Source organism: Podarcis pityusensis (genome assembly GCF_964106645.2).
Source record: "Podarcis pityusensis genome assembly, chromosome: 18".
Lineage (NCBI taxonomy): Eukaryota > Metazoa > Chordata > Lepidosauria > Squamata > Lacertidae > Podarcis > Podarcis pityusensis.
This window is the reverse complement of record NC_138043.1, coordinates 9,451,891-9,475,901: the sequence shown is the minus strand read 5'-3', so window position 1 is coordinate 9,475,901 and position 24,011 is coordinate 9,451,891. Positions and strand designations below refer to the sequence as shown.

Here is a 24,011-nt window from a genome sequence, read left to right as displayed (position 1 = left end):
GAGGTGTCAGAAGCTGAAAGGGTAACAGGGTTTCGTGAGCAGGGAGAGTTGGTAGCAGAAAGAAGTCCAGAATTAGAGTCAGGATGGAGAGGCCAGAGGCCAGAGATGAGACAAGCTTTCAAAGAAGTCAGGGGTCTCCCCCTCCTGCTGCAACCAGCTCCCCTCCCCTCTGCTCTCCCAGAACCAGAAGAGGCATGAAAAGAGCGGGGGAGAGATAAGCAAGGTGAAGATGTCTCAGATTGCTTTGGAAAGACCCAGGAGAGGAGGAGGAGAAGACTTAGACAGTGGTGGGAAGGCAGGGACCTTCAGTTCTTGCAGCTGACCTACTGGGAAGAGATGCTGTGATCACTAGGCCTGCGCCATTTTGGTTTCTTTGAATGAAAGAGTTCATTTCACTGAGAGTGGTGTTTTTTTAATTGCTGGCCTGACTCTGGCTGCTGACGGGATGGCGCCAGGCAAGCCACTCCGGGGAGTGTCCCACAAATGGGGAACCTCCACAGGAAAGGCCCTGTTTCCACGTTGTTGCCCTTAGGACCTCCCTTACCTCCTGCGGGTCCACCATGCAGTAGTGGTAGAGGTATTGGTTGGCGTAGACCCCCGTGGTGTAGACCGAGTTGCACATGGCCAGCATGGGGTTGACGTAGTAGTTGCTGGACATCTGAGCCCGCGGGTTGACCCCCACGACGTAGACGATGGAGGCGATCAGCATGATGAACGCCATGATGGCGCACAACACCAGCACCACCAGGTAGAACCTCCGGGAGCGAGAGCCGCTGGACTTGGTGAGGCTGGTGATGGCGAGAGCCAGGAGGGCGATGAAGCAGAGGATCGACATGGCGAGCATGAAGCCGTTGGCCGAGCGCGGGTTGGCCATGCCTCCGTAGTACCCCATGCCCATCCCGCCGTAGGTGCTCCCGCCGTAGACTCCCATGCCTCCGCCGTAGTAGCTGCCCATCGAGCCCCCGTAGCCATAGCCGTAGCCGTACTCCCAGGACAGGGTGGAGGCCACGCAGGCAAAGATGGCGACGCAGAGGAGGACCCCCACACCCTCCAGGATCCTCACGATCCCGGGGGGAGAGTTCCACTTGTAGAAGTGCTGTGGGACGTCTTCGATGTAGTAGGAGCCCGGCGGAGGGGAGTGGATGTCGTAGCCGTAGTCCTCGCCGGGGGGCCCATAACCGGTGGGCGGGCTGTTGTAGGGCTTCTTGGTGCTATACATGCTTCGGGGGGGGGGGGGGCTGGCAGCCAGAACGTCACGGACCCCCGGGAAGGACCTTCGAGGAGGAGGAGACCTGGAGAGGAACACAAAGGGATATGCTGAGCATCTCTGAGAGCTTCTCATTTGGGCAAGTGAAAGTGGTTACCAAGGCATACAGTTATACCTCGGGTTACAGATGCTTCAGGTTGCGTTTTTTCGGGTTACAGACTGCCGAAACCCAGGAACGGGTTACTTCCAGGTTTTGGCGGTTGCACATGCACAGAAGCGATAAATTGCGCTTTGCACATGCACAGAGGCACCGAATTGCAACCCGCGCATGCGCAAACATGCAGCTGTGGGTTGTGAATGTGCATCCCACACGAATCACATTCGCAGCCCGAGCGTCCACTGTATTTGAATACACAGAATAATAATAATAATAATAATAATAATAATGGCAATCGATTACAAAAGTGTATTTGAATACACAGCCTAATATTAACAATAGATTTTTCCCCAGCAGGAACTCGCTGGAACTCAGGTGGGTGCCATTGCCATTATAAGAGAACAAGGGAGGCATTCATAGTGAGTTCCAACACCTCTAGAAAATAGTAGTAGTAGTAGTAGTAGTAGTAGTAGTAGTAATAATAATAATTTATTATTTGTACCCCGCCCATCTGGCTGGGTTTCCCCAGCCACTCTGGGAGGCTTCCATAGAAACCAAAAAACACTAAAATATCATACATTAAAAACTAGTAGTAATAATATGCCACCCATCTGGCTGGGTTGCCTCAACCACTCTAGGAGGCTCCCATGAAATATATATATTTTAAAAGGTGGTGGATTGATTATTGATTATTTGTTCCCTGGTGCAGTGGGGTCAGCAAGGTCGGCGGTTCGAGCCCACCCAAGGCAGGATTCCTGCGCTGAAGCGGGTTGAGCAAGATGATCCTCTGGATCCCTCACAACTCTACAATCCTATGTTTCTATTAAGAAAAAAATCATGAACCGATGTGGAAACATGGGTAGCTGAAGGAGGTAGTCCCTCCTCCCACCCCCAAATCCCTGCTTGGAGATGCCAGAGATCAGACTCAGGACCCTTTCCTCCCCTGAGACCCTTCAGACACTGGCCATTGCCTCCTCCCACCCCCACAACAGACTAAGACCTGGGAAACCAGGGTTCAAATCCTCCCACTTGGCCATCAAGCTCACTGGGTCAGAGCTGGAGCGCCTCTCACAGCCTAACCTACCTCACAGGGTTGCTGTGGAGATGAAACGAGGAGAGAGAGAAATCCAGCCCAACTTCATGGAGAGAGAGAAAAAGGTGGGAATACAGAAGCCGCAAAGAATTGAACGGAAATCCTGACCGCTGAGTCTGATGGTTGCAAGAAGGGGGTCGATTCCCCCCCTGCGGCAGCTCAGAGCCCCCCAGCCTCACAAAAGAGTTGTTTGCAGTCTCTCTTACCCCTGCCAGCCGTCCCGCCGGCGACCTCAGCCCCAGAGTGCCAGTTGGGTCACCCCCTCGTTGTCCCTTTCCTTCCTCTCTCTCCTGCACCTGGATCTCAAGGCCGTTCCTTGCGAAGACAAAGCAGGACACCGGAGCCCGGCTCTCGCCTTTCGCCTGCTAAATAAATGATCCACTTGCTCTTGTTTGCGTCCCCTGCTGTCGTCCGCCCAGCGCATGCCAGGACGGGAGCCGTCTCTGAATGGGACGAGGCTTCCTCCCTAGGGACTAGCGGCCGGCGACACCTCCCAGCATTCAGAAGTTCCTTCCTCCCTTCCTTCCTCTCTCTCTCTCTCTCTTCCAACCCTTCACCAATGGAAGGAGGCACAATGGTGGCCTTCCACCGACTGAATCCTCGAATTCGGCCCCCAGACAATTCGTCTTCCAGAGCCTGGTTTTCGTCAAGCGAGGCTGTGCAATTAAAGGCCATTCACAAAATTGTAGCCATCAACCTTTTGGTCACCTTGAGCCAATGGCAACCTCTCCGTCTCACCTATCTTGCAGGGTTGTTGCAAAGGAAAAAATAATAACGTACGAGGGAAGGGATTATGTGCAACACCTCCCGCAGATAAACAGAATTGGATTAAAAATTTAGCGGTAAGCTGGCATGAGTCCCCGTCAAGGAAAAAAGGGGGGAAATAATAATAATAATAATAATAATAACAACAATAATGGCAGAAATTGTGAGAATGATCAGGAACATACCAGAGAAAGAGAGCAGAGATCCCGATGGTGTGTGTGTGTGTGTGTGTGTGTGTGTGTGTGTGTGTGTCACTTTGCTTGCCCAAAATGTTAGAGGGTATGTGAATTTGTCTACTCCTCTTTTAATGCCGCCCAGGCCATCACTGCCTCCACAGTTTAACTTTCTTTCAACTGCCTTGATTCTTCCAACATTGGATGCCCACCAGAACTATTCCCTATTCACTTTCTCCAGGCCACACACAATTTTGCATATTTCTATCATGTTCCCGGGGACACGGGTGGCGCTGTGGTCTAAACCACAGAGCCTAGGGCCTGCCGATCAGGTCGGCGGTTCGAATCCCTGCGACGGGGGGAGCTCCCGTTGCTCGGTCCCTGTTCCTGCCCACCTAGCAGTTCGAAAGCACCTCAAAGTGCAAGTAGATACATAGGGATACATAGATACATAGATACAAAAGGGAGGTGTGAGGAGGTCATTGAAATAAGTGAATGAAAGATAAGATATTGAAATTGTTTGATGTGTTTTAAACTGTTTTTGTTTTGTTTTGTTAGTTTAATGTGTTAGTGTTATGCAGTGTTTTTGTATTGTATTGTATTGTTCATTTTTTTTGGTAGTGTTTAAATTGCTGGAAAAGTAATAAATATTATTTAAAAAAAGAAGAAGTGGCTTAGTCATGCTGGCCACATGACCCGGAAGCTGAACGCCGGCTCCCTCGGCCAGTAAAGCAAGATGAGCGCCGCAACCCCAGAGTCGTCCATGACTGGACCTAATGGTCAGGGGTCCCTTTACCTTTATCATGTTCCCACTCACCTTTTGTCTAAAACTAAAACACTGCCAACTATCTTCATAGGGGAGTCTCTCCATTGCTGCCTAAGAACAAGCCTCACTGAATTAAATATGATTTACTCCTGAGTAGGCATGGTTAGGGCTAAGGATGGCTCTGTCGCTTTCGGCTCTCCCAGTTCCAAAGGCCACATTTCTCTCCCAGCCTTGAGGCTTCTAATTTACTGGCGTTCAGAATTTTTTCTGTTTGAGAGAGAGAGAGAGAGAGCGCAGAACATTTCCTCCACGAATGCAAACTGGCGATAAGGAATGTTTCTTTTCAGACCTTGCAAGCTGGGCTCTCTCCGCCGCCTGGCTGAGACCCGGGGTTCCAAAAGGCAACAATCATTACGCAGAGAAGGGAGTGATTTGCCAAACAATGGGTGCATTTCTGGGAACCTGAGATACGCTCCCTGAGCTAGTTTGAAAGCTGCATTCCTTGCAGTTGCAAGGAATTTTTCTTGTGTATGTGCATGCATGGGTTTTTTAATTTAATTGTTTTTAAAAGATGCCTCCCGTTCTGCTTTGCGGCCCTTGGATTTCTGAGCCGCATGAGAGCTTTGTGGTTCAGCATCAAGTTTGGCAAAAGGAAATGAGAAAAGGATAATCAAAACTCCCCAGTTTAAAAAGTCGCTCAGAGCGAAGAAGGGGCAAAATCGGGTTTTGGGTGGCTGCAACTCAGAGCGTGGCTGCTCTGTTTAGGGATTGTATAAAGCACATTACCTGATTACTTTCAAACTGGAGTCTCTCCCACTGATCTAGGGTCCTTCGCCCTAAAGAAAAATCAAGATTCTAGTCCTCATTGAGTTTAAACAGGGCTTTTTGCCCTCCTACACTGACTGGCAGCAGCCTTCCAGCAGTTCAGACTCAGATTGTGATATATTTGTATAAGTCATTGTGAAAACTCAACAGCATTTTTTAAAGCACGAATTGTTCCCAATACAGTGGTACCTCGGGTTAAGTACTTAATTCGTTCCAGAGGTCTGTTCTTGACCTGAAACTGTTCTTAACCTGAAGCACCACTTTAGCTAATGGGGCCTCCTGCTGCTGCCGCGCCGCCGGAGCACGATTTCTGTTCTCATCCTGAAGCAAAGTTCTTAACCCGAGGTATTATTTCTGGGTTAGCAGAGTCTGTAACCTGAAGCGTATGTAACCCAACGTACCACTGTATACACATTTTTGATGCAATTTCTGCCCCATAGACACATTTGTGCAAAGCAATTCCCTTAATAGAATGAATTCTAATGCTTTTTAAAAAAAATAATAAAAAAAAATTCTTTGGTGCATTTTGCCCTCATATACACATTTTTTATATGCATTACTCAGCTGGAGAAGGAAAACTCTGGTCCTCAACCTCTGCTGCAAAGGATTAAACCCCCACAAATCCAGAGTGGAGTCCCTAAAGTGTTTAGATGGTGCCTTAACTGCCTCTTTCTAGGAAATCCTGCAGCCAAACAGGTGCCAAGTGTCTTGCTCGGCTTTCCTTTGGACCCCATCAGTGAAGCTGAGAGGGGGGTCTTTTCACCTGGGGCAGCCCAGGACCTCCAGACACACAGCCCAGACTTGCACCCCAGGGACATCACTTGAGTGGTTTGAATTCACCCCCGGAGGCGCACTCCATTGTCTCTCAGATGCCAACAACAACTGAGCTGGAGAACTGCATTGCAAAATTCGGAGGTGTGAATTCTTTTGCAAGGCAATTAACCCATATTACCGTAATTGCCTTCGCACTCGGACAAAATTTTTATTCATGTATAACATTCTCTTCATTACTTTCAGTGGGTCACAGGAACATGGGCCTTGGGCCCATTGACCTTAGTATTCCCTGCACTGACTGGCAGCAGCTCTCGAGGGTTTCAGACAAAAACTCTCCTCCAGCCCTATCTGGGGATTTGAACTCGGGACCATGCGAAACAGGTGTTCTGCTTACTTTCCTCGGATGCTCCCCAAATTGTAGCAAGATGAGAGGAGGAGGAAACGCATTGCTCTGACCACTAGGGATGGGTGAGGAATCTCAGTTTGCATTTAAAGAGGAACCTACTGAATTTTCGCTTTTTTAAAAAATGCCTGAACCGAATCACAGCTGCCCTTCAAAATTAAAAACCAAGTTTTGTAATGCCATTGTCTATGGGTGCTCTACCACTAAAAAATAAAGCAAGGTCCTAGTCCTCATTGTTCTAAACAAAGGGCTGGTTTGAACAGGAACCCAGGAGGTTTCCTTCTACAGAGACAGACCCTCGGTCCATCTAACCCAGCCTTGTCCACACTGACTAAGCCACACCCTTATTCGAAAGCGTCTACTCTGAGTAGGGCTTAATGGCACGCGCCCCTCTGTGCACCAGGACCCGCAACATTTTCGCTGCAAAAAGCAAACCCTCCCTTTCTGGATCATTTCATCAAGGGTGAGGAGGGCAGGAGGGGCACCCACAACACAAGTTATTTCTCTCTCTCTTACCTTGATTTTCGTCCCTCCTGGATCCCTGGACGGCTCCTATTCCCTTGCCTCCGGGGAGCTCATGATTGCAAAGGTTACCTTAATCACCACAACTTCCTGTTACCTTTGGAGCAGTGAGTCATGTGACCCTCTCTCCCCCCCCCAACAAAAGGTGTCGGCTGCAGAGGTGCCCCCACCCTGCCCGCTCCCTGAAGCACACACCTTTCTATTTATTTTCTGCCCCTTCCTTCCCTCCTCCGAAAAGGAACAGATTAATCATTGCCAGCTCTGTGTAGTTGTTAAATCTGTTCCCGTGTGTGTACAACAACACCCCCCCATCTCCCTCCCCAGAAACACTCCTTGCCTGCTTCCTCAAGCTCCGAGCCAACTTTTCAGACTCCGAGTCGTACTTGGTACAAGACTGGACGCAGGAAGGCCTGCTGCCAAAGGGATTTAAATCTCCACTCCCTCTCCAGACTGTTTTCCAGGGCTCGGTGCCAATTCCAGACCTCACTGGGTTCTGCTTCAACCGCTTAAGGTGACCCTGGCGACCCGATTCCACCTTTCTGTCTCTGCAAATCGGTCATGGCAAAAAATGTGAGCCGAAGGTCTGCCAAACCACTGCCCAGTTATCGTTATTCTTCTTCCTTTCCCCCCCAAAAAATGTGTTATCGAATAATGCGACTGGATTCCAGGCTTCTTAATCCCCTGAATGCTTGTTCCTTGCAAGTCTTCAGCACCACGACAAGCCGGTGGGGTCCCGGAAACCTGCGTCAATGGGAGCAGTTTGTACGCTTAACATTTAAGTGCCAAAAAATTGCGGCCTAGGATTCGGGAGACTCCCCAGGTGCAAGAAGTGCTCTCGGGATCGGATCGGATTTGTTTTCTTTCATGGCACATAGCTTGTTTGTTTTTTGCTTTTTGTTTTAAATGGTTTACCAAAAGGGATAAAACAAGGAAACTATCACAATAATTTAAAATGAACAAGAATGATTTCATGGCGTTTGAAAAGTTTAAATGACCCTTTGCTTTGATCAGCGGGAAACGGGCACTTTTACTGTTGATACACACAACTGCATAAGTAAGAACTCGATAGTTTAGTTTAGCAGCAATGTAGAGCATGAGATCTTGGGGTCATGGGTTCGAGCCCCACGGTGGATGAAAGATTCCTGCCTTGCGGGGGCTGGACTAAATGAACCTTAGACCACCCTTCCAACTCTACAATTCTATAATTCTATAACATCAGGCAAGCACCATCCCTATATTACTTTTTGCACCTGCTGAAGATGTTTTTGTATAGACAAGCCTTCCCAGATGTTTAGAAAGTTTGTCAGAGTTTTAATTTGTTATCTTCTTGTGATTATAATTAAGATGGTAGGTTTTTTGGGGGGGGGGTTGGTATTTTTTTGTAAGCCACTTTGAGGTTTCCCCAACCCCCAAGCAAGTGGTATATAATGCAGGAATACGTAAAACAATATGTTGTTTGTTGTTTAGTTGTTTAGTCATGTCCGACTCTTCGTGGCCCCCTGGACCAGAGCACGCCAGGCACTCCTGTCTTCCACTGCCTCCCGCAGTTTGGTCAAACTCATGCTGGTAGCTTCGAGAACACTATCCCACCATCTCGTCCTCTGTCGTCCCCTTCTCCTTGTGCCCTCCATCTTTCCCAGCATCAGGGTCTTTTCCAGGGAGTCTTCTCTTCTCATGAGGTGGCCAAAGTATTGGAGCCTCAGCTTCAACTAAACAACAAAAGGCAAGCCAAGGCCCAGGGGCCGGATGTGGCCCAATCACCTTCTCAATCTGGCCCACGGACGGTCCAGGAATTTTACATGAGTAGAATGTGTCCTTTTATTTAAAATGCATCTCTGGGTTATTTGTGGGGCATAGTAATCTGTTCAGTTTCCCCAAAAAATATATTCTGGCCCCCCCCACATGGTCTGGGGGATGGGGGACCGGCCCCCTGCTGAAAAAGTTTGCTGACCCCTGCATTAAAGCATAATGAAATAATAATAATAATAATAATAATAATAATAATAATAATAATACGTTCAGAGGTCTGAAACTGCAGCGGATTTCCCGCTTCCAATAACGGCGGCTTTACAGCCAACATGGGAACAGGGCTCCACCGACTGAGGCCCCTTGCTCAGGAAGGAGGCCCCCAGGGCCTTTGCCAAGATCATTCCCGCCCCGTAAGCTGTGTGACTTCAAGGCTGGAATGTACCTTCTCTGCGGGGCACCAGCTTTGAAGACGGAGAGAGAAATTTGGCAGGGGAGGCACTGACCCTGCCAGGGCTCTCTGCCAAGCAAGATGGCGGCATTCTGTTTCCCAAAGGCTGAAAGGTAGCTTTTAGCTTTCAGCTTTTAGCCCTCCCCACGATTCCTGAGACAGCCTCTCACCTGAGCGTAACAAATCCCAGCCAAACTTTCCCTTCAAAATGAAGCCCCCACAAATAAAGATTCTAGTCCTCTTGGTTCTGAATCACATACTGCGCCATGATTTAAGAAGAATCTTGGCAAGCTGGAGGGTGTGCAGAGGATTCAAGCAAGACGATCGTGCGTGATCATCACCATGCGTGATGAGGAAGGGTTGAAGGAGCTGGGGATGTTCAGCTTGGAAAAGGGGAGACTGAGAGGAGATATGAAAGCCATTTTCGGATATCTCAAGGGCTGCCACGTGGAAGAGGGAGCCACCTTTTTCTCCTGCTCCGGAGGGTAGGACTCGAACCCGTGGCTTCAATTTACAAGAATGGAGATTCCCACTAAACATCAGGAAGAACCTTTTGACAGTAAGAGCTGTTTGACAATGGACCCGACTCCCTCAGGAATGGACTCTCTTGTGGAGTCTCCAGTAGCAGTTTAGTCATGCTAGTCCCATGGACTGCAAGAAGATCAAACCTCTCCATTCCGAAGGAAATCAGCCCTGAGTGCTCACTGGAAGGACAGATCCTGAAGCTGAGGCTCCAACACTTTGGCCACCTCATGAGAAGAGAAGACGCCCTGGAAAAGACCCTGATGCTGGGAAAGATGGAGGGCACAAGGAGAAGGGGACGACAGAGGACGAGATGGTGGGACTGTGTTCTCGAAGCTACCAGCATGAGTTTGACCAAACTGCGGGAGGCAGTGGAAGACAGGAGTGCCTGGCGTGCTCTGGTCCAGGGGGTCACGAAGAGTCGGACACGATTAAACGACTAAACAACAACAACAAAGCCATATGGCCCAGAAAGCTTTCTGTGGACAAACACCGGCTCCCTTTGCCTGAAAAGCGAGATGAGCACCTCACCCCATTGTCACCTTTGACTGGACTTAACCATCCAGGGGTCCTGTACCTTTTGCCTTACCTTCCTTGAAGGTTTTTAAGCAGAGGTTGGATGGCATTATCTGTCATGGATGCTTTAGCAGAAATCCTTGCATTGGGGTTGGACTGGATGACCTTTGGGGTCCCTTCCAACTCTCCGATTCTATGATCCCCAGAAATAATAATAATAATAATAATAATAATAATAATAATAATTTTTATTTATACCCCACCCTTCCCGGTTCAAAAACCTGGCTCAGGGCGGATAACAACAAATTTAAATCAATAGGAGTATAGCATCTAGATCAAGGGAAGTAATAGTGCCACTGTATTCTGCTCTGGTCAGACCTCACCTGGAGTACTGTGTCCAGTTCTGGGCACCACAGTTCAAGAAGGACATTGACAAACTGGAACGTGTCCAGAGGAGGGCAACCAAAATGGTCAAAGGCCTGGAAACGATGCCTTATGAGGAACGGCTAAGGGAGCTGGGCATGTTTAGCCTGGAGAAGAGGAGGTTAAGGGGTGATATGATAGCCATGTTCAAATAGATAAAAGGATGTCACATAGAGGAGGGAGAAAGGTTGTTTTCTGCTGCTCCAGAGAAGCGGACACGGAGCAATGGATCCAAACTACAAGAAAGAAGATTCCACCTAAACATTAGGAAGAACTTCCTGACATTAAGAGCTGTTCGACAGGGGAATTTGCTGCCAAGGAGTGTGGTGGAGTCTCCTTCTTTGGAGGTCTTTAAGCAGAGGCTTGACAACCATATGTCAGGAGTCCTCTGATGGTGTTTCCTGCTTGGCAGGGGGTTGGACTCGATGGCCCTTGTGGTCTATTCCAACTCTATGATTCTATGATTCTATGAAAACACTTAATTGTAAAAGCAGCATAAAATACAGTATAAAAACATGAATAACAATAAAATTCAAAGTTCAGAAATCAATTTAGGGGAAATAAGCTCAAATTTCGCTCTCTTCTCAATTTGAATTGTAAAACTGTTCTTAACTTAGAGTGTATCAGCCCGGTGGCCCTACCTCCAATTAAAAAGAAACTACAGCAACTTGACTTCTCTAACACAGCTTCTTGTGCAAGAGGACCGTGTTCAGGCCTAGCCCTAGCTATTCCACCCCCTGAAGGGATCCCTCTATACTGCTTCACAATTTCTTCGGAGGCTAAGCGAAGGGCCTTTACCTGTGCCCGTCTCAACTGTTTTCCTATAGCAGTTCTGTCGGGTCGTTATTCCAGAGTTCCCATCGCAAACAGAACATGCTCCTGTAATGACACGGCCCTGGAGACTATGGAACATGTAATGCTCTTCTGTCCCAATTGGACAGATGAAAGATCTCGGTTTTTAACTCCCCTCGTGAATAAGTTCCATCTCCCAATCCAGCCTTGGATAGTGTCCCTCTTTTTGCAGGATTCTGATTGTTGGATTACCAGGATGACAGCTAACTTCCTGCTTAGTGTGATGAAGAGGAAAGCGGCACTAACTTCTTCCTTAACACCACAGCTGCAGTCGATACGCCGCACAACCGAACGAAGTTCCAAGTAGCCTTATTGTACAAGGACAATCGAGTTAGGACTAATCTGAGGAGCTGAAGGACCCTTCAACGGTCCTCCTCCAGCCTCAGCAGTTTTTGTTTTTTTTTCTCTTTCTTTAAGTATTCGCCCAGGACGATATCTACCTCTACCTCCCCACCCCCATTTTATGTTGTTATTTCAATGTATATCATGCTATGGCCACACGGCTAATGCAATAAATCTATTATTATAACTTCCTGACAGTAAGAGCTGTTTGACAGTGGAATTTGCTGCCAAGGAGTGTGGTGGAGTCTCCTTCTTTGGAGGTCTTTAAGCAGAGGCTTGACAACCATATGTCAGGAGTCCTCTGATGGTGTTTCCTGCTTGGCAGGGGGTTGGACTCGATGGCCCTTGTGGTCTATTCCAACTCTATGATTCTATGATTCTATGAAAACACTTAATTGTAAAAGCAGCATAAAATACAGTATAAAAACATGAATAACAATAAAATTCAAAGTTCAGAAATCAATTTAGGGGAAATAAGCATTAGATAATCCCCAGGGCTAGCTGGCTGAATTGGTCCTACTTGGGCCAGTGAGGAGGCCAGGGGAGAATTAGCTGTGGGGTCTCAGAGCGGGTAATCTTCATAAAAGGGGAGGGAAGAGAAGGGAAATAAAAGATCAGGCTGAATTCAAATTAAAGGCCAAATAAAATTGCCACCCTATTTGGAAAACCTCAGAGCAGGTGTTATTTTTCAGCAAAAACTTAGGAACGCTAACCAGTTCAGCCCTTGTTCCTCCTTGTGGAGTTTTGTGGGATGTCCAGGGATTTTGCAAGAGACCAAGGAGAAGACCTGGACCACCCCTGTAAAAAAAAAAAAAACCACACCCAAGGGATGCTGCCGTTTCCTTGCAGAAGAAACTGCAAGTCAAAGATGCAGTTCGTAGGCATCTTCGAACACTCTTTAGAAGTAAACAGAGCCCTGGCTGGTCTTCTGGTCGTAGGCTTGGATCTGGGCCTTGATGTGGGTCAGCTTCCTCTTGAGGTATTCGCAGCGCTCCTGCTTCTCCAGGAAAGCCGGGTCCTGAAATTTGCAGGGCGGGCAGAGAGATGGGGGAAATGGAAACACGTCAAAATGCATTTGCAGTGTGAACCAAATACCCACCCAGTTTTCCAGACACAGTTATGGAGTTACGAAAGCCATCCCGACTCCTGATTTGATTCCAGAATGTCAGGTTTAAGGTGCTGGTTTTGACCTTCAAAGCCCTTTGTGGCTTAGGGCCCTCGTATTTACGGGACCGCTTCTTCTGGTCTGCCCCGCAGAGGACCTTAAGGTCCATGAATAACCATAGTTTAGAGGCCCCGGGCCCTAAGGAAGTAAGATTATCCTCCACCAGGGCCGGGGCCTTCTCAGTGATGGCTCCAACCTGGTGGAATGCTCTGTCCCAGGAGACCAGGGCCCTGCAGGATTTAACTTCCTTCCACAGGCCCTATAAGACAGAGCTATTCCACCTGGCTTTCAACTTGAACTTAGCCTGATCTTTTATTCCCCTTCCTTCCCTCCTCCTTCCCCTTTTTATGAAGATTACCCGCTCTGGGATCCCACAGCTCTGGGATCCCCTGGTCTCCTCACTGGCCCAAATAGGACTAATTTAGCCAGCTAGCCCTGGTGATCATCTAATGTTTAGTGGATGGATTTCCCCCCTAAATTGATTTTTTAATTCTGAATTTGTTGTTATTCACGTTTTATACTGTATTTTATGCTGTTTTTTTGTAGCATCAATTAAGTGTTTTAAATTTGTTGTTAGCCATCCTGAGCCTGGTTTTCTGAACTGGGATGGGCGGGGTATAAATAAAAAATTATTATTATTATTATTATTTCCCCCACCAGTGCCAAGCTTGGGGAGGAGGATAAGAAAGCTGTGGCTGAAAGGGAGCACCCCCTTGTTTCTCTCTCCATAGCTGCTGCTGCCAGCCTCTTCCCTCGGGCAGCTTGTACTCATGCGTCCCCCCCCCCCCAAATAATCCGGGGAACTATAGTAGGTCAGAGTCCTCTCACAGAGCTACAATTCCCAGCGCTGCCTGGGAAAGTGGGATTGACTGTTAAACCACTATGGGAATCGTAGCTCTGGGAGGAGAAGTTGTCGGGAGCTTGTCCTACACTCGAGTAGGACCCATGGCATGTTCTCTCGCTCCTGGTCGTTCGTTCGGGAGCTTCAAAAGCTTTCTTCTGCCCGAACATCACAGCAACTGATGCCAACAGACACTGGCACACTTAGGGATCTGCAAAGTTTGCTCATCATGCATGACAGACCTCAGCAATTCAGCATTTTGGCTAATCTACTTTATTTACACGGAGTACTGCAACATGGCTCCCTCTCTCTCTAACATCAGACAGCAAAGAGAAAAAGAACAAAGGTCAATAGTCCCACTTCACGGAACACAGTAACACAAACATCCTGTCTCCGTCACTTCCCACTCTGTGGAGTCAAAACATACACCATTGTGTGAAAGACAACAATCCCATGACTGCAATCACGGAGCAGGAATGCTAACAGAAATGAGGGTCTCCTAGCAAATCTCAGCATCCGTACCAACTTACAGTTCCCACCAGGGCTGCTGACAGGGAGGAATGTACACATGTACAGGGCCCCATTCCAGCAGGGCCCCCAAACTGATAGCTCAGTCAGTAGAGCACGAGTCTCTTAAACTCAGTGTTGTGGGTTCGAGCCCCACATTGGGCAAAAGATTCCTGCATTGCAGGGGGTTGGACTTGATGACCCTTGTGGTCCCTTACAATTCTATGGTTATTATCTTTCAATCAAATACCTGAAGGGCTGTCCCATGGAAGATGGAACAAGCTTGCTTGCTCTTGCCCTGGAGGGAGGACCTGAACTGATGGGTTCAAGTTACAAGAAAGGAGACTCCGAATAAAAATCTGGAAGAACTTTCTGGTGGTCTGAGCTGTTCGACAATGGGACGGTTTCCTTCGGAAGGTGGCAGACTCCTCGGAGGTTTTTAAGCAGAGGTTGGATGGTCATCTATCAGGGATGCTTTAGCTGAGATTACTGCATTGCAGGGGATTGGTCTGGACGACCCTTGGCGTCCCTTCCAACTCTACAATTTTAAAGGTAAAGTAAAGGGGCCCCTGACCATTAGGTCCAGTCGCGGACGACTCTGGGGTTGCGGCGCTCATCTCGCTTTATTGGCCGAGGGAGCCGGCGTACATGTGGCCAGCATGACTAAGCCGCTTCTGGCGAACCAGAGCAGCGCACGGAAACACCGTTTACCTTCCCGCCGGAGTGGTACCTATTTATCTACTTGCACTTTGACGTGCTTTCGAACTGCTAGGTTGGCAGGAGCAGGGACCGAAGAACGGGAGCTCACCCTGTCATGGGGATTCGAACTGCCAACCTTCTGTTCGGCAAGTCCTAGGCTCTGTGGTTTAATCCACAGCGCCACCCGTGTCCCTTAACTCTACAATTTTATAACTATATTAATTAGAGATTCCTAAAGAAAGTTATAAAACAAAAGGTGGAGAAAACACCAATGCTTTGGTACCTGGCAGGCAGCACCATTGGCATACGGTGTGCTGGGCTCAGGAAATCCTGTTGCCACAACTGGTTCTCAGGATATTTTGAGGGAAGCCTTTGCTGTTTAAAGTGGTGTGAGGCGGCTTTAAATAGGACTTAGGGATTCATTTGCAGCCTTAGGGAAATCTTGAAACGACACTCACTTCTGACTTTCATTTACCTCCTTCTTGCTTTGGTAATCTCTCCAAACAGTGGAAACCCGGCTTTCCTCCTGTAGAGAAAAGAGAAGCATTTAAATCCCCTCACTGAAACAAGCCAGCAGAGGAACCTCTCAGAATCATTGCTCCAAGCTAAGCATGGACAGATCTTTCAGTTTTGGTTTTCCTTCCCCTCCACAAACTTAAATTCAGCTCTCCACATTTGCAACAACAAGCTGCATATATATATTTTAAACTTCATGAAAGTTCGCCATCATTTAAGTGCGAAGTTTGCATGCAATTTCACCTCCTATGCACATTTCCACCAATACAATGCATTTGCAGTATGTTATCTTCATTAATAAATTCATTCTCCTGGACCCTTTGCTCCAGTAGATACACTTCTCATTATTTGCCTGGAGAACTGCATTGCAAAATTCAGAAAGGGGTTGTTGTTCGACATATTTTGCAAACTTAATGCCTGGTTAAGGTTTGTTGTTTATATATATATTAAAAATGCATCACTGTGTATTAAGAACTACCTTCTTGTTCTGATAGCGGCGAGGAAGTTTGGAGAGCATCGCCTCCAGTTCCTTGAATTTCCCCAGCGCTGTGCGGACCTCATCGTACAGCTCCTTGTATTCTGCATACTGGTCGTTGAAGACGGCCTTGTATTTTTCACGCTCATCCCTGCTTCCGATGGCTGGGTACTTCCTACGCCATGCAGCAAAAAGTCAAGAAGAAGAAAAGAAGTGGGGAGGAGAATCAAAGCCAGACTCAGAGTAGACCCACTGAAATGAATGAACACAAATCACTTGGGCCTGTTAACTTCAACATATTGTGTCCAACTCAGTCAGAGGAGACCCAGTGAAATGAATGAGCACAATTCTCTTTGGCCTGGTTAAAGAGGAACGTTTTTGTCAGGTGCCTAAAATATATATAATGAAGGCACCAGGTGAACCTCCCTGGGGAGAGCATTCCACAAGCGGGGAGCCACTGCAGAAAAGGCCCTGTTATCATGTTGCCACCCTCTAGACCTCCGGCCTGGTGGAACGCTCTGCCTCATGAGACCCGGGCCCTGCAGGATCTGATTTCTTTCCGCAGGGCCTGTAAGACAGAGTTGTTCTGCCTGGCCTTTGGCTTGGAGTCAATTTGATTCCCTCCCCCTCTTTCTTTTTTCCTTTCTCCTCCTGTGATGAGGCTGCATTTTAATATTTTAATGTTGTATTTTAATCTTGTTTTTAAGTTGTATTCATTCAACTTGTTTTTATTATTGGTTGTTAGCTGCCATGAGCCCGGCCTTGGCTGGGGAGGGTGGGGTATAAATAAAATTTTATTATTATTATTATTATTATTATTATTATTACAGCAGCGGTTCTCAACCTGTGGGTCCCCAGATGTTGTTGGACTACAACTCCCATCATCCCTGAACTCTGGCCTTGCTAGCTAGGGGTGATGGGAGTTGTAGTTCAACAACATCTGGGGACCCACAGGTTGAGAAAGGCTGCTCTAGACCTTTTGTGAGACAGGCACCCAAAGAAGGGTGTTGGAGGATCTCTGGGTCCGGGTACGTTCATATGGAGAGAGGCGATCCTTGCGGGATTGCAGTCCTGAGCTGTTTAAGGCTTTATAGGTCAAAAGCAGCACTTTGATTTGGACCTAGAGGTTCCCGGAACATAGACAACAGAAGTTAAGATATCCCTGTCTTAAATAGGGGTGCAGAAAAACCTCTTGAGCATTCCTGGACCATTGCTGCTTACTTACGACACATAATCCGGGACGATGTGAGGTTTTGGGTGGTGGCCTGTCGGAATGGCAAAGTTTAACACCTCTGGGTCCCCGCCCTTCTCTGAGAACTCAACGCGTCTTGCAACTTTCTCCTTGGGAGTAACTTCATCCTGGTCTATGACTTGCTGAGGCGTACCTCGTAAGAGGATGGGCTTTCGCTGAGACGAAGGGAAGGAGACAAGGCAAGAGGGAGGCTCGTAGTTCATTCGCCCAACCTTCAAGGGGGAAAGAGAGTGTTGTGGACATCATTATTGCTGAGGGACTCAACATGTCATGAGCACAAGAAACTGCCTTTTATTAAATCCAGTGATTGGTCCTAGTATCCCAGCAGTCCCCAACCTGATGCCCTCCGGGTGTTGCAGGATTACAGCTCCCACCAGCCCTAGCCAATGAATGAGAAAAATAATCTAGAAGAGGCTGGGTACGCCCTTCCTTTTCTTTGATGGGGTTCCCACTTCATGCTAGCAGTTTGAACGGCAGCAAGGTGGTTTGCATTTCTAATTTTAAAACAAACAAACAAACAAGCCCCAAAGTCTGCATTCCAGCTTGCCGAAGATATTTTGTGAAAGCTCAGCAGGCTGAGAGTCAGACTCACAGTAGACCCATTGCAATCAATGGACTTAAATCTACTTTTGAGTTTGACTTGGCCAAAGACAACACACTGGGTGGAATTCAACATCACACTATGGCAAAACATTTCGCCTGCACGAGCATTTCAGCTGGTCAGGGGCAACGATTCCTCTCTCCTCCTCCAGGGTGCTGTACTGGGGGGGTTCTTGTTTGTCCCATTAGCCAATTTTCAGTGGGGGGAAGCATGGGGAGGAGGGGGGAAAGTCCCACGGTGCAAGTGTCCTTGCACAGAGATTCTGCTGATGGGGCTTGTTCAGTGAATCCTGCCCATTGTGTTTTGCAATACACACACACACAGCTGGAGCATAGAACCACAGAAATGTAGAGTTGGAAGGCAACCCAAAGGGCATCTAGTCCAACCCCTTGCATTTCAGGATCAACACAAACAGAGGAGCTAACTCCTAGGAGCCGAGGTCCCTTTGCCCCCCCATAAAATATCTGAGGTGCAGGTCCCCCCCCCAAATTTGATGGGCATTGCCATTCAAATGATGTGGGTGTGCCGTGTCATGTGACACATTATGTGGGGTGGGACTTACCTGCCCCCCAATATTTTATTCAACACAGCTGCCTTTTTTTTACTCTCTTGTGGGTCATAACTCTTGACCATAGGTAGGCAAACTAAGGCCCGGGGGGCGGATCCGGCCCAATCGCCTTCTCTATCCGGCCCGCAGACGGTCCAGGAATCAGCATGTTTTTACATGAGTAGAAAGTGTATTTTTATTCAAAATGCACCTCTGGGTTATTTGTGGGGCCTGCCTGGTGTTTTTACATGAGTAGAATGCGTGCTTTTATTTAAAATGCATCTCTGGGTTATTTGTGGGGCATAGGAATTTGTTCTTTTTTTCCTTCTTCAGCCCCCCACAAGGTCTGAGGGACAGTGGACTGGTCCCCTGCTGAAAAAGTTTGCTGACCCTTGCTCTTGACTGTTCTGGAGGCCATGACTATAGGGGAGGTCATAAGGAGCCTCTGCGTGCCAACATTGCCTTCTCCCAATGGTGGGGTCTTACCAGAGCTCTTGAGTTCTTCTGGACAGCTTGATGTCTCCACATTCTGAGACAGACGAGGGAGCCGACCAGATACAGCAGCATGGTGAGGAAGAGGAAGGCGATGGCGGCCACCTGCCCCCCTTCGACTCGGCACAAGGCAACAACGAGCGGATTGTTGGCAAATACAGAGTAGCAGAGTCCTCCACGGTTGACGTCGTTGACGTAGGCGATTGCAGCAGCCATGTATAGGAGGGACATGACGAGGTTGAGGCCAAACTCTGCCAAAGGCCACCAGTGGGAATCAAGAAGGATCGTCCTGTAGTACATGGTGACCCCGAGGCCTAGCAAGATCACGGTCACCAGCCACACCAGGCTGACCACCACCAGCACGAATGGGGTCATTGGGCCGTAGTAACTGTATCCATACCCTCCGCCCAAGACACCGTTGTAGGGCAGAGAGTTGCCACCATAAAGCGCCGACCACTGGTAGTCCTTCTGGATGTAAGCGGCTGTGCAGGCAAAAACCATCCCACCTAAGATCAACTCCAGACCTGCCATCAGCCTCAGGAGGCCAGGCCACGACTTCATGTAGGAATATTTGTGGTCGTAGGTCTCCAACTTCTCCTTATAGCTAGGTGGACCACTCGACAAGGCACCCTGGCTCTCAGCAGTTAGCGTCTTCCCAGGCGCCAAAGGGGTGGTGGGAGCTGAGAGGGGTTCCTTAAAATCTCCATCGTTCCCATTGTCAGTGGAGCTCCCCTCACCATCGAAGGTGGTTCTTTGAGGGTGCTCGGAAAACTGGGTATTTTTGAAGTCTTCTGGAGCATAGGTCAAGAGAGAAGTCTCAGTCCAGGGCTGTCTCTGCCAGCGGTGGAAGAAGTTCTTCCAAGATGGAGGAATGAAGCGTCTAATGGGCTTCATGGAAGAGGACTCTTGGTCCTGAGGTGTGCCAGTGAAGGCTGGTTTGGCTGATGGAGATGAGCAGAAGCCATCTGAAGACCTAGAACCCAATGACTTCCCAGAATTCTCTGACCAGGTTCCCATTGGATGAAGCTGCCTGGAGGTGTTTAGAAGTTCCTCCCCTCCATCCATCTCAGGAGGCCTCTTCTCTCTGACTGATGTCTCCTCAGAGCTCATGTCCACAAATGGCTGGCAGAGAAACTCTTATCTGCAGCCTTCTATGGGCACCTCTTGAGTGGGTGATTGAGGGGCATCCCCCATTCTCCTCTGTGCCGTTTTGCCAAGTCTGGTGGTTGAAAGTTTGGGAACTGAAGGTGGAAGAGAATCAAGTGTCTTTTTTTAAAACGGGGTCCTTTTTAAAAAAATAGAGAAAATCGACAGCAGTTTAGTTTTTACAGTAATGAAATGTGGTGACAGGAGAGGTCTACAGCACTTTAGGAAGGGACTATACCACATCAATGAGACCTTTCATGCCCCTCCCACCTTAAGACTAACCCAACAGCGCAGAAACTAATCTGTACAAGAAGTGATGTCACCTTCAAGAAACATTTTGAACAGGTTATTTCCTTCAATGTAACTTAAGAGCTTAACATGGCGGGAACAACCAAAATTGGTTTGAGGTGGTACAGTCCCACCCTGAAATGTTCCACACACCCTTTTTTTCAACTTCCCTTGACCCTGGCTTTTGATGCATAGTTTTCGGACGAACCTCATTCCTGTAGTTCTGAGTTGTTTTAAACTGTCTTTTAACATTGTGTTTTGATTGTTGTAACCCACCCTGGGACTTTGGGGTGAAGGGTGGATAAAATAATAATACAGTGATACCTCTGGATACACACGTCTGCGCGTGCACGGGTCGTGATTCACCACTTCTGCGCATGACATCATTTTGACCATCTGCGCATGCGTGAGCGGCAAAACCTGGAAGTAAGACGTTCCGTTACTTCCAGGTCGCCATGGAGCGCAACCCGAAAACACTCAACCTGAAGCAACTTCAACCTGAGGTATGACTGTAATAATAATAATAATATTAATAATAATAATAATAATGGCTATTTTTCTAGAAAAAGAGGAGCTGGAACTCACCATGAACCCTTATAATGGCAATGGTGCCCACCAGAAAGGTGCTGAAACAGAATGCCAGTGAATTCTGATTGGAAAAAAGCCAGAAGAAGAAGAAGAAGTCTCTCCAGTGGTGAGACTCTGTTAGCCAACAAGGGTCCTTCTTGTCCATCTCAGGCATTCTCGACACCCGAATCCTGCCTCCACAAGCAGTCATCTGATGCCTGGAAAGATCACCTACTGAATCTCCCAAACCCTTGCATTGTTTTCTGCCACCCCATCTTTTCATCTCCCTTGTGCTTGCTTCCCAACGAACCCCGCACACCCAAGGCGTTGGCCCTTGTCCACAATCCAGATGGAAGTTCTCGATCGTCACACATCTCTCGCCCTTCCCAGAAATGCTTTTCACGGTACCTTCAACGGCCACGAAGTCCGCAGCGTAGGCTGCCTTCCAGAGAGGGGAATCTGGCTCAGCCAGGTTCAAAGCCTCTGTCGAAGGAAGCGGGTCATTTCCTCCGGCTGGTCACAGCGTGGTCTCCAAAAGACGTCGGGATCTTGGTCAGCCTCTGCTGGGAGGTTGCAAATGACCACGGATGGGCGGGGCAATTGATCTGTGGCGTACAGAAGGCTCTAGGCTCCGAAACCAGCCCGTTATCAGCCCCTGGCACTGTTAAATATTAACTGTGGAGCGGGCAGGAGGAGAGAAATGTCACACGCAGATCGCATTATTAGTAAGGCTAGATACCCAGCCGGCCGGCTGTCTTGCAACAGATGTCTAATAGCTCAAGCTACAGGGCCGCCTGGAATAATGGCTGCTGATATCTATCAGGCGGGATATACCGTATTTTTCCGTGTATAAGACTAGGTTTTTTCCCTAAAGAATAATGTCGAAAATTTTGTTGTTGTTTAGTCATGTCTGATTCTTCGTGACGCCATGGACCAGAGCACGCCAGGCACTCCTGTCTTCCACTGCCTCCCGCAGTTGGGTCAAACTCATGCTGGTAGCTTCGAGAACACTGTCCCACCATCTCGTCCTCTGCCGTTCCCTTCTCCTTGTGCCCTCCATCTTTCCCAACGTCAGGGTCTTTTCCAGGGAGTCTTCTCTTCTCCTGAGGGGGCCAAAGTCTTGGAGCCTCAGCTTCAGGATCTGTCCTTCCAGTGAGCACTCAGGGCTGATTTCCTTCAGAATGGATAGGTTTGATCTTCTTGCAGTCCATGGGACCCTCAAGAGTCTCCTCCAGCACTATAATTCAAAAGCATCCATTCTTCGGCGATCAGCCTTCTTTATGGTCCAGCTCTCACTTCCACACATCACTACAGGGAAAACCAAAGCTTTAATAAAACGGACCTTTGTTGGTACGGTGATGTCTCTGCTTTTTAAGATGCTGTCCAGGTTTGTCATTGCTTTTCTCCCAAGAAGCAGGCGTCTTTTAATTTCGTGGCTGCTGTCACCATCTGCAGTGATCATGGAGCCCAAGAAAGTAAAATCTCTCACTGCCTCCATTTCTCCCCCTTCTATTTGCCAGGAGGTGATGGGACCAGTGGCCATGATCTTTGTTTTTTTGATGTTGAGCTTCAGACCATATTTTGCGCTCTCCTCATACACGGGGCCATCTTCCCCCATTTTCTTAAATCTGAATCCCCCAAAATACATGGGGGCATCTTATAGATGGAAAAATACGGTAAATAGAATTAACAAGGGATTCTCCTAGATTTTCACAGGGAAAATGCAGGAATCTTTTGCCCAACGTGGGGCTCAAACCCATGATCCTGAGATGAAGAGTCTCATGCTGTACAGACTGTGCTGTCCCAGCTACAAGGTAGGAAGAAGCAGACCAGGCAAGTGAAGGGCCACCCTCTCCTGCACCACTTGTCTCCCAGAACCAGAAGGGGACTGAAAAGGGCAGAGCAGAGGCAGCTGCCATGCAGGCACAGTTCCCAGTGTGCAGCCCATGGCAGGGGGGAGGTACATAAATTGGTGGAGGGAGAGTGATCCCCAGTTGCTGCAACTGCTCCCCAGAATATGGACCTGGGAACAGCTGCCTAGACACTAGATTGGTGTGCTGTAGAAGGGACTGTACAGTCATACCTTGGGTTGAATACGGTTCAAGTTGAGCATGTTCGAGTTGCGCTCCGCGGCAACCCGGAAGTAATGGAGCGCGTTACTTCCGGGTTTTGCCGCTTGCGCATGCGCAGACGCTCAAAATGACATCACGCGCATGCGCAGAAGCGGCAAAAAGCGATGTGTGCATGCGCAGACGTGCCGTCGCTAATTACATTGACCTCTACATGCGAAAGGGGCTCCGGAACGGATCCCATTCGTATCTAGAGGTAGCACTGTATATGTTGTTTTTGGTAATAAATTCTTAACTATCTGCCGTGTGCATTCCATTGGCTGGGAAGTTCCCTTAAATTCTGATGATGGGAAGGCTTTTTTCAGAATACAGTGGACGCTTGGGTTGCGAACGTGATCCATGTGGGATGCACATTCGCAACCAGCAGCGGCGCGTCTGCACATGTGCAGGTTGTGATTCGGCGCTTCTGAGCATGCGCAAAGTGCGATTTAGCACTCTGTGCATGTGCAACTGCCGAAACCTGGAAGTAACCCATTCCGGTACTTCCGGGTTTCAGCAGGTGTGTAACCTGAAACAACGCAACCTGAAGCTTCTGTAACTCGAGGTATGACTGTATTTAAAGAAATATAGTCTGGTGAATTCATGAGCAGGAACTGAACTATCAGCAACAGAAGGAATTTGAGATTATTGTGTGGTGGTTATGATATAAGAGACAGAAAACTGGGTGCAGCAAGGGAGAACAGGAGGGGAAGTTGAAAAAACAAAAGGAAAGTTTATTATGTTTTGGAGTGTATGTGCGATTTTTTGTGTGAAATTTCATAAAATATAATAATGAAATGAATTCTGATGATGCCTCCTGCTTGTAAAGATGCAGGATACAGGTGTGTTGAAAGTAGTACCAAGTGAATTTCACCTGTGATGCCCCGCCCACTTTCCCCTCAGGCCACACCCACCCAGGCTTCCCACGTGACTCCCCTCTCATGCTTCCCCCCACTGGTCAGATTTAAAGGAGACGTCCCAGCAAGGCGGGTGCAAGAGGCCAGGCAAAAAGGCTCTGAGGGCCAAATTCTGACCCCCAACCCTGGCCTGAGGCTCCCCATCTTTTGGTCTGGAACGATCCAGGGGGCCGGTAGTCTCCTCGGGTGCAATTCGCGGGCGTTGAATAGAAATAAAGGGGCTATGGAAGCATAAAGAAGAGAAGAGAATTTAGAAAAACCATTCATACATGTTGCATCTGTTGTGTAACGCAGAGTTAAAGTCACGGTAATTATTTTCCAAAATAATTTGATAGCTGCACAGCAGGTTCGTA

At 48.2% G+C, this 24,011-nt stretch overlaps 2 protein-coding genes across 4 annotated transcripts in view; both read right to left on the bottom strand.

Moving 5' to 3' along the window:
* Positions 1-6,807, bottom strand: part of LOC308467344 (occludin-like) — a 29,430-nt gene extending 22,623 nt beyond the window's left edge. The window contains exons 1-2 of the mRNA XM_080989010.1: positions 6,680-6,807; positions 545-1,292 (exon numbers count right to left, since the gene is read on the bottom strand). Of these exons, the coding sequence (XP_080845136.1) occupies positions 545-1,219 (675 nt within the window). The 5' untranslated portion in view covers positions 1,220-1,292; positions 6,680-6,807. The remainder of the gene's footprint in view (positions 1-544; positions 1,293-6,679) is intronic.
* Positions 6,808-11,755: 4,948 nt separating this feature from the next.
* Positions 11,756-21,254, bottom strand: OCEL1 (occludin/ELL domain containing 1). Of its 3 annotated transcripts, none has more exons than XM_080988993.1 (6): positions 21,042-21,254; positions 18,627-19,917; positions 16,966-17,204; positions 15,744-15,915; positions 15,225-15,275; positions 11,756-12,555 (listed from the first exon to the last, which is right to left on the bottom strand). In XM_080988993.1, the coding sequence occupies exons 2-6, from the start codon at positions 19,740-19,742 to the stop codon at positions 12,436-12,438; spliced, it is 1,698 nt and encodes a 565-aa protein (XP_080845119.1). In that variant the 5' UTR covers positions 19,743-19,917; positions 21,042-21,254; the 3' UTR covers positions 11,756-12,435. The 3 variants fall into 3 exon arrangements, with proteins under 3 accessions (XP_080845119.1, XP_080845120.1, XP_080845118.1); XM_080988994.1 differs by having other exon boundaries at positions 15,208-15,275; positions 18,627-19,873; XM_080988992.1 differs by having other exon boundaries at positions 18,627-19,873.
* Between the last annotated feature and the right edge of the window lie 2,757 nt (positions 21,255-24,011).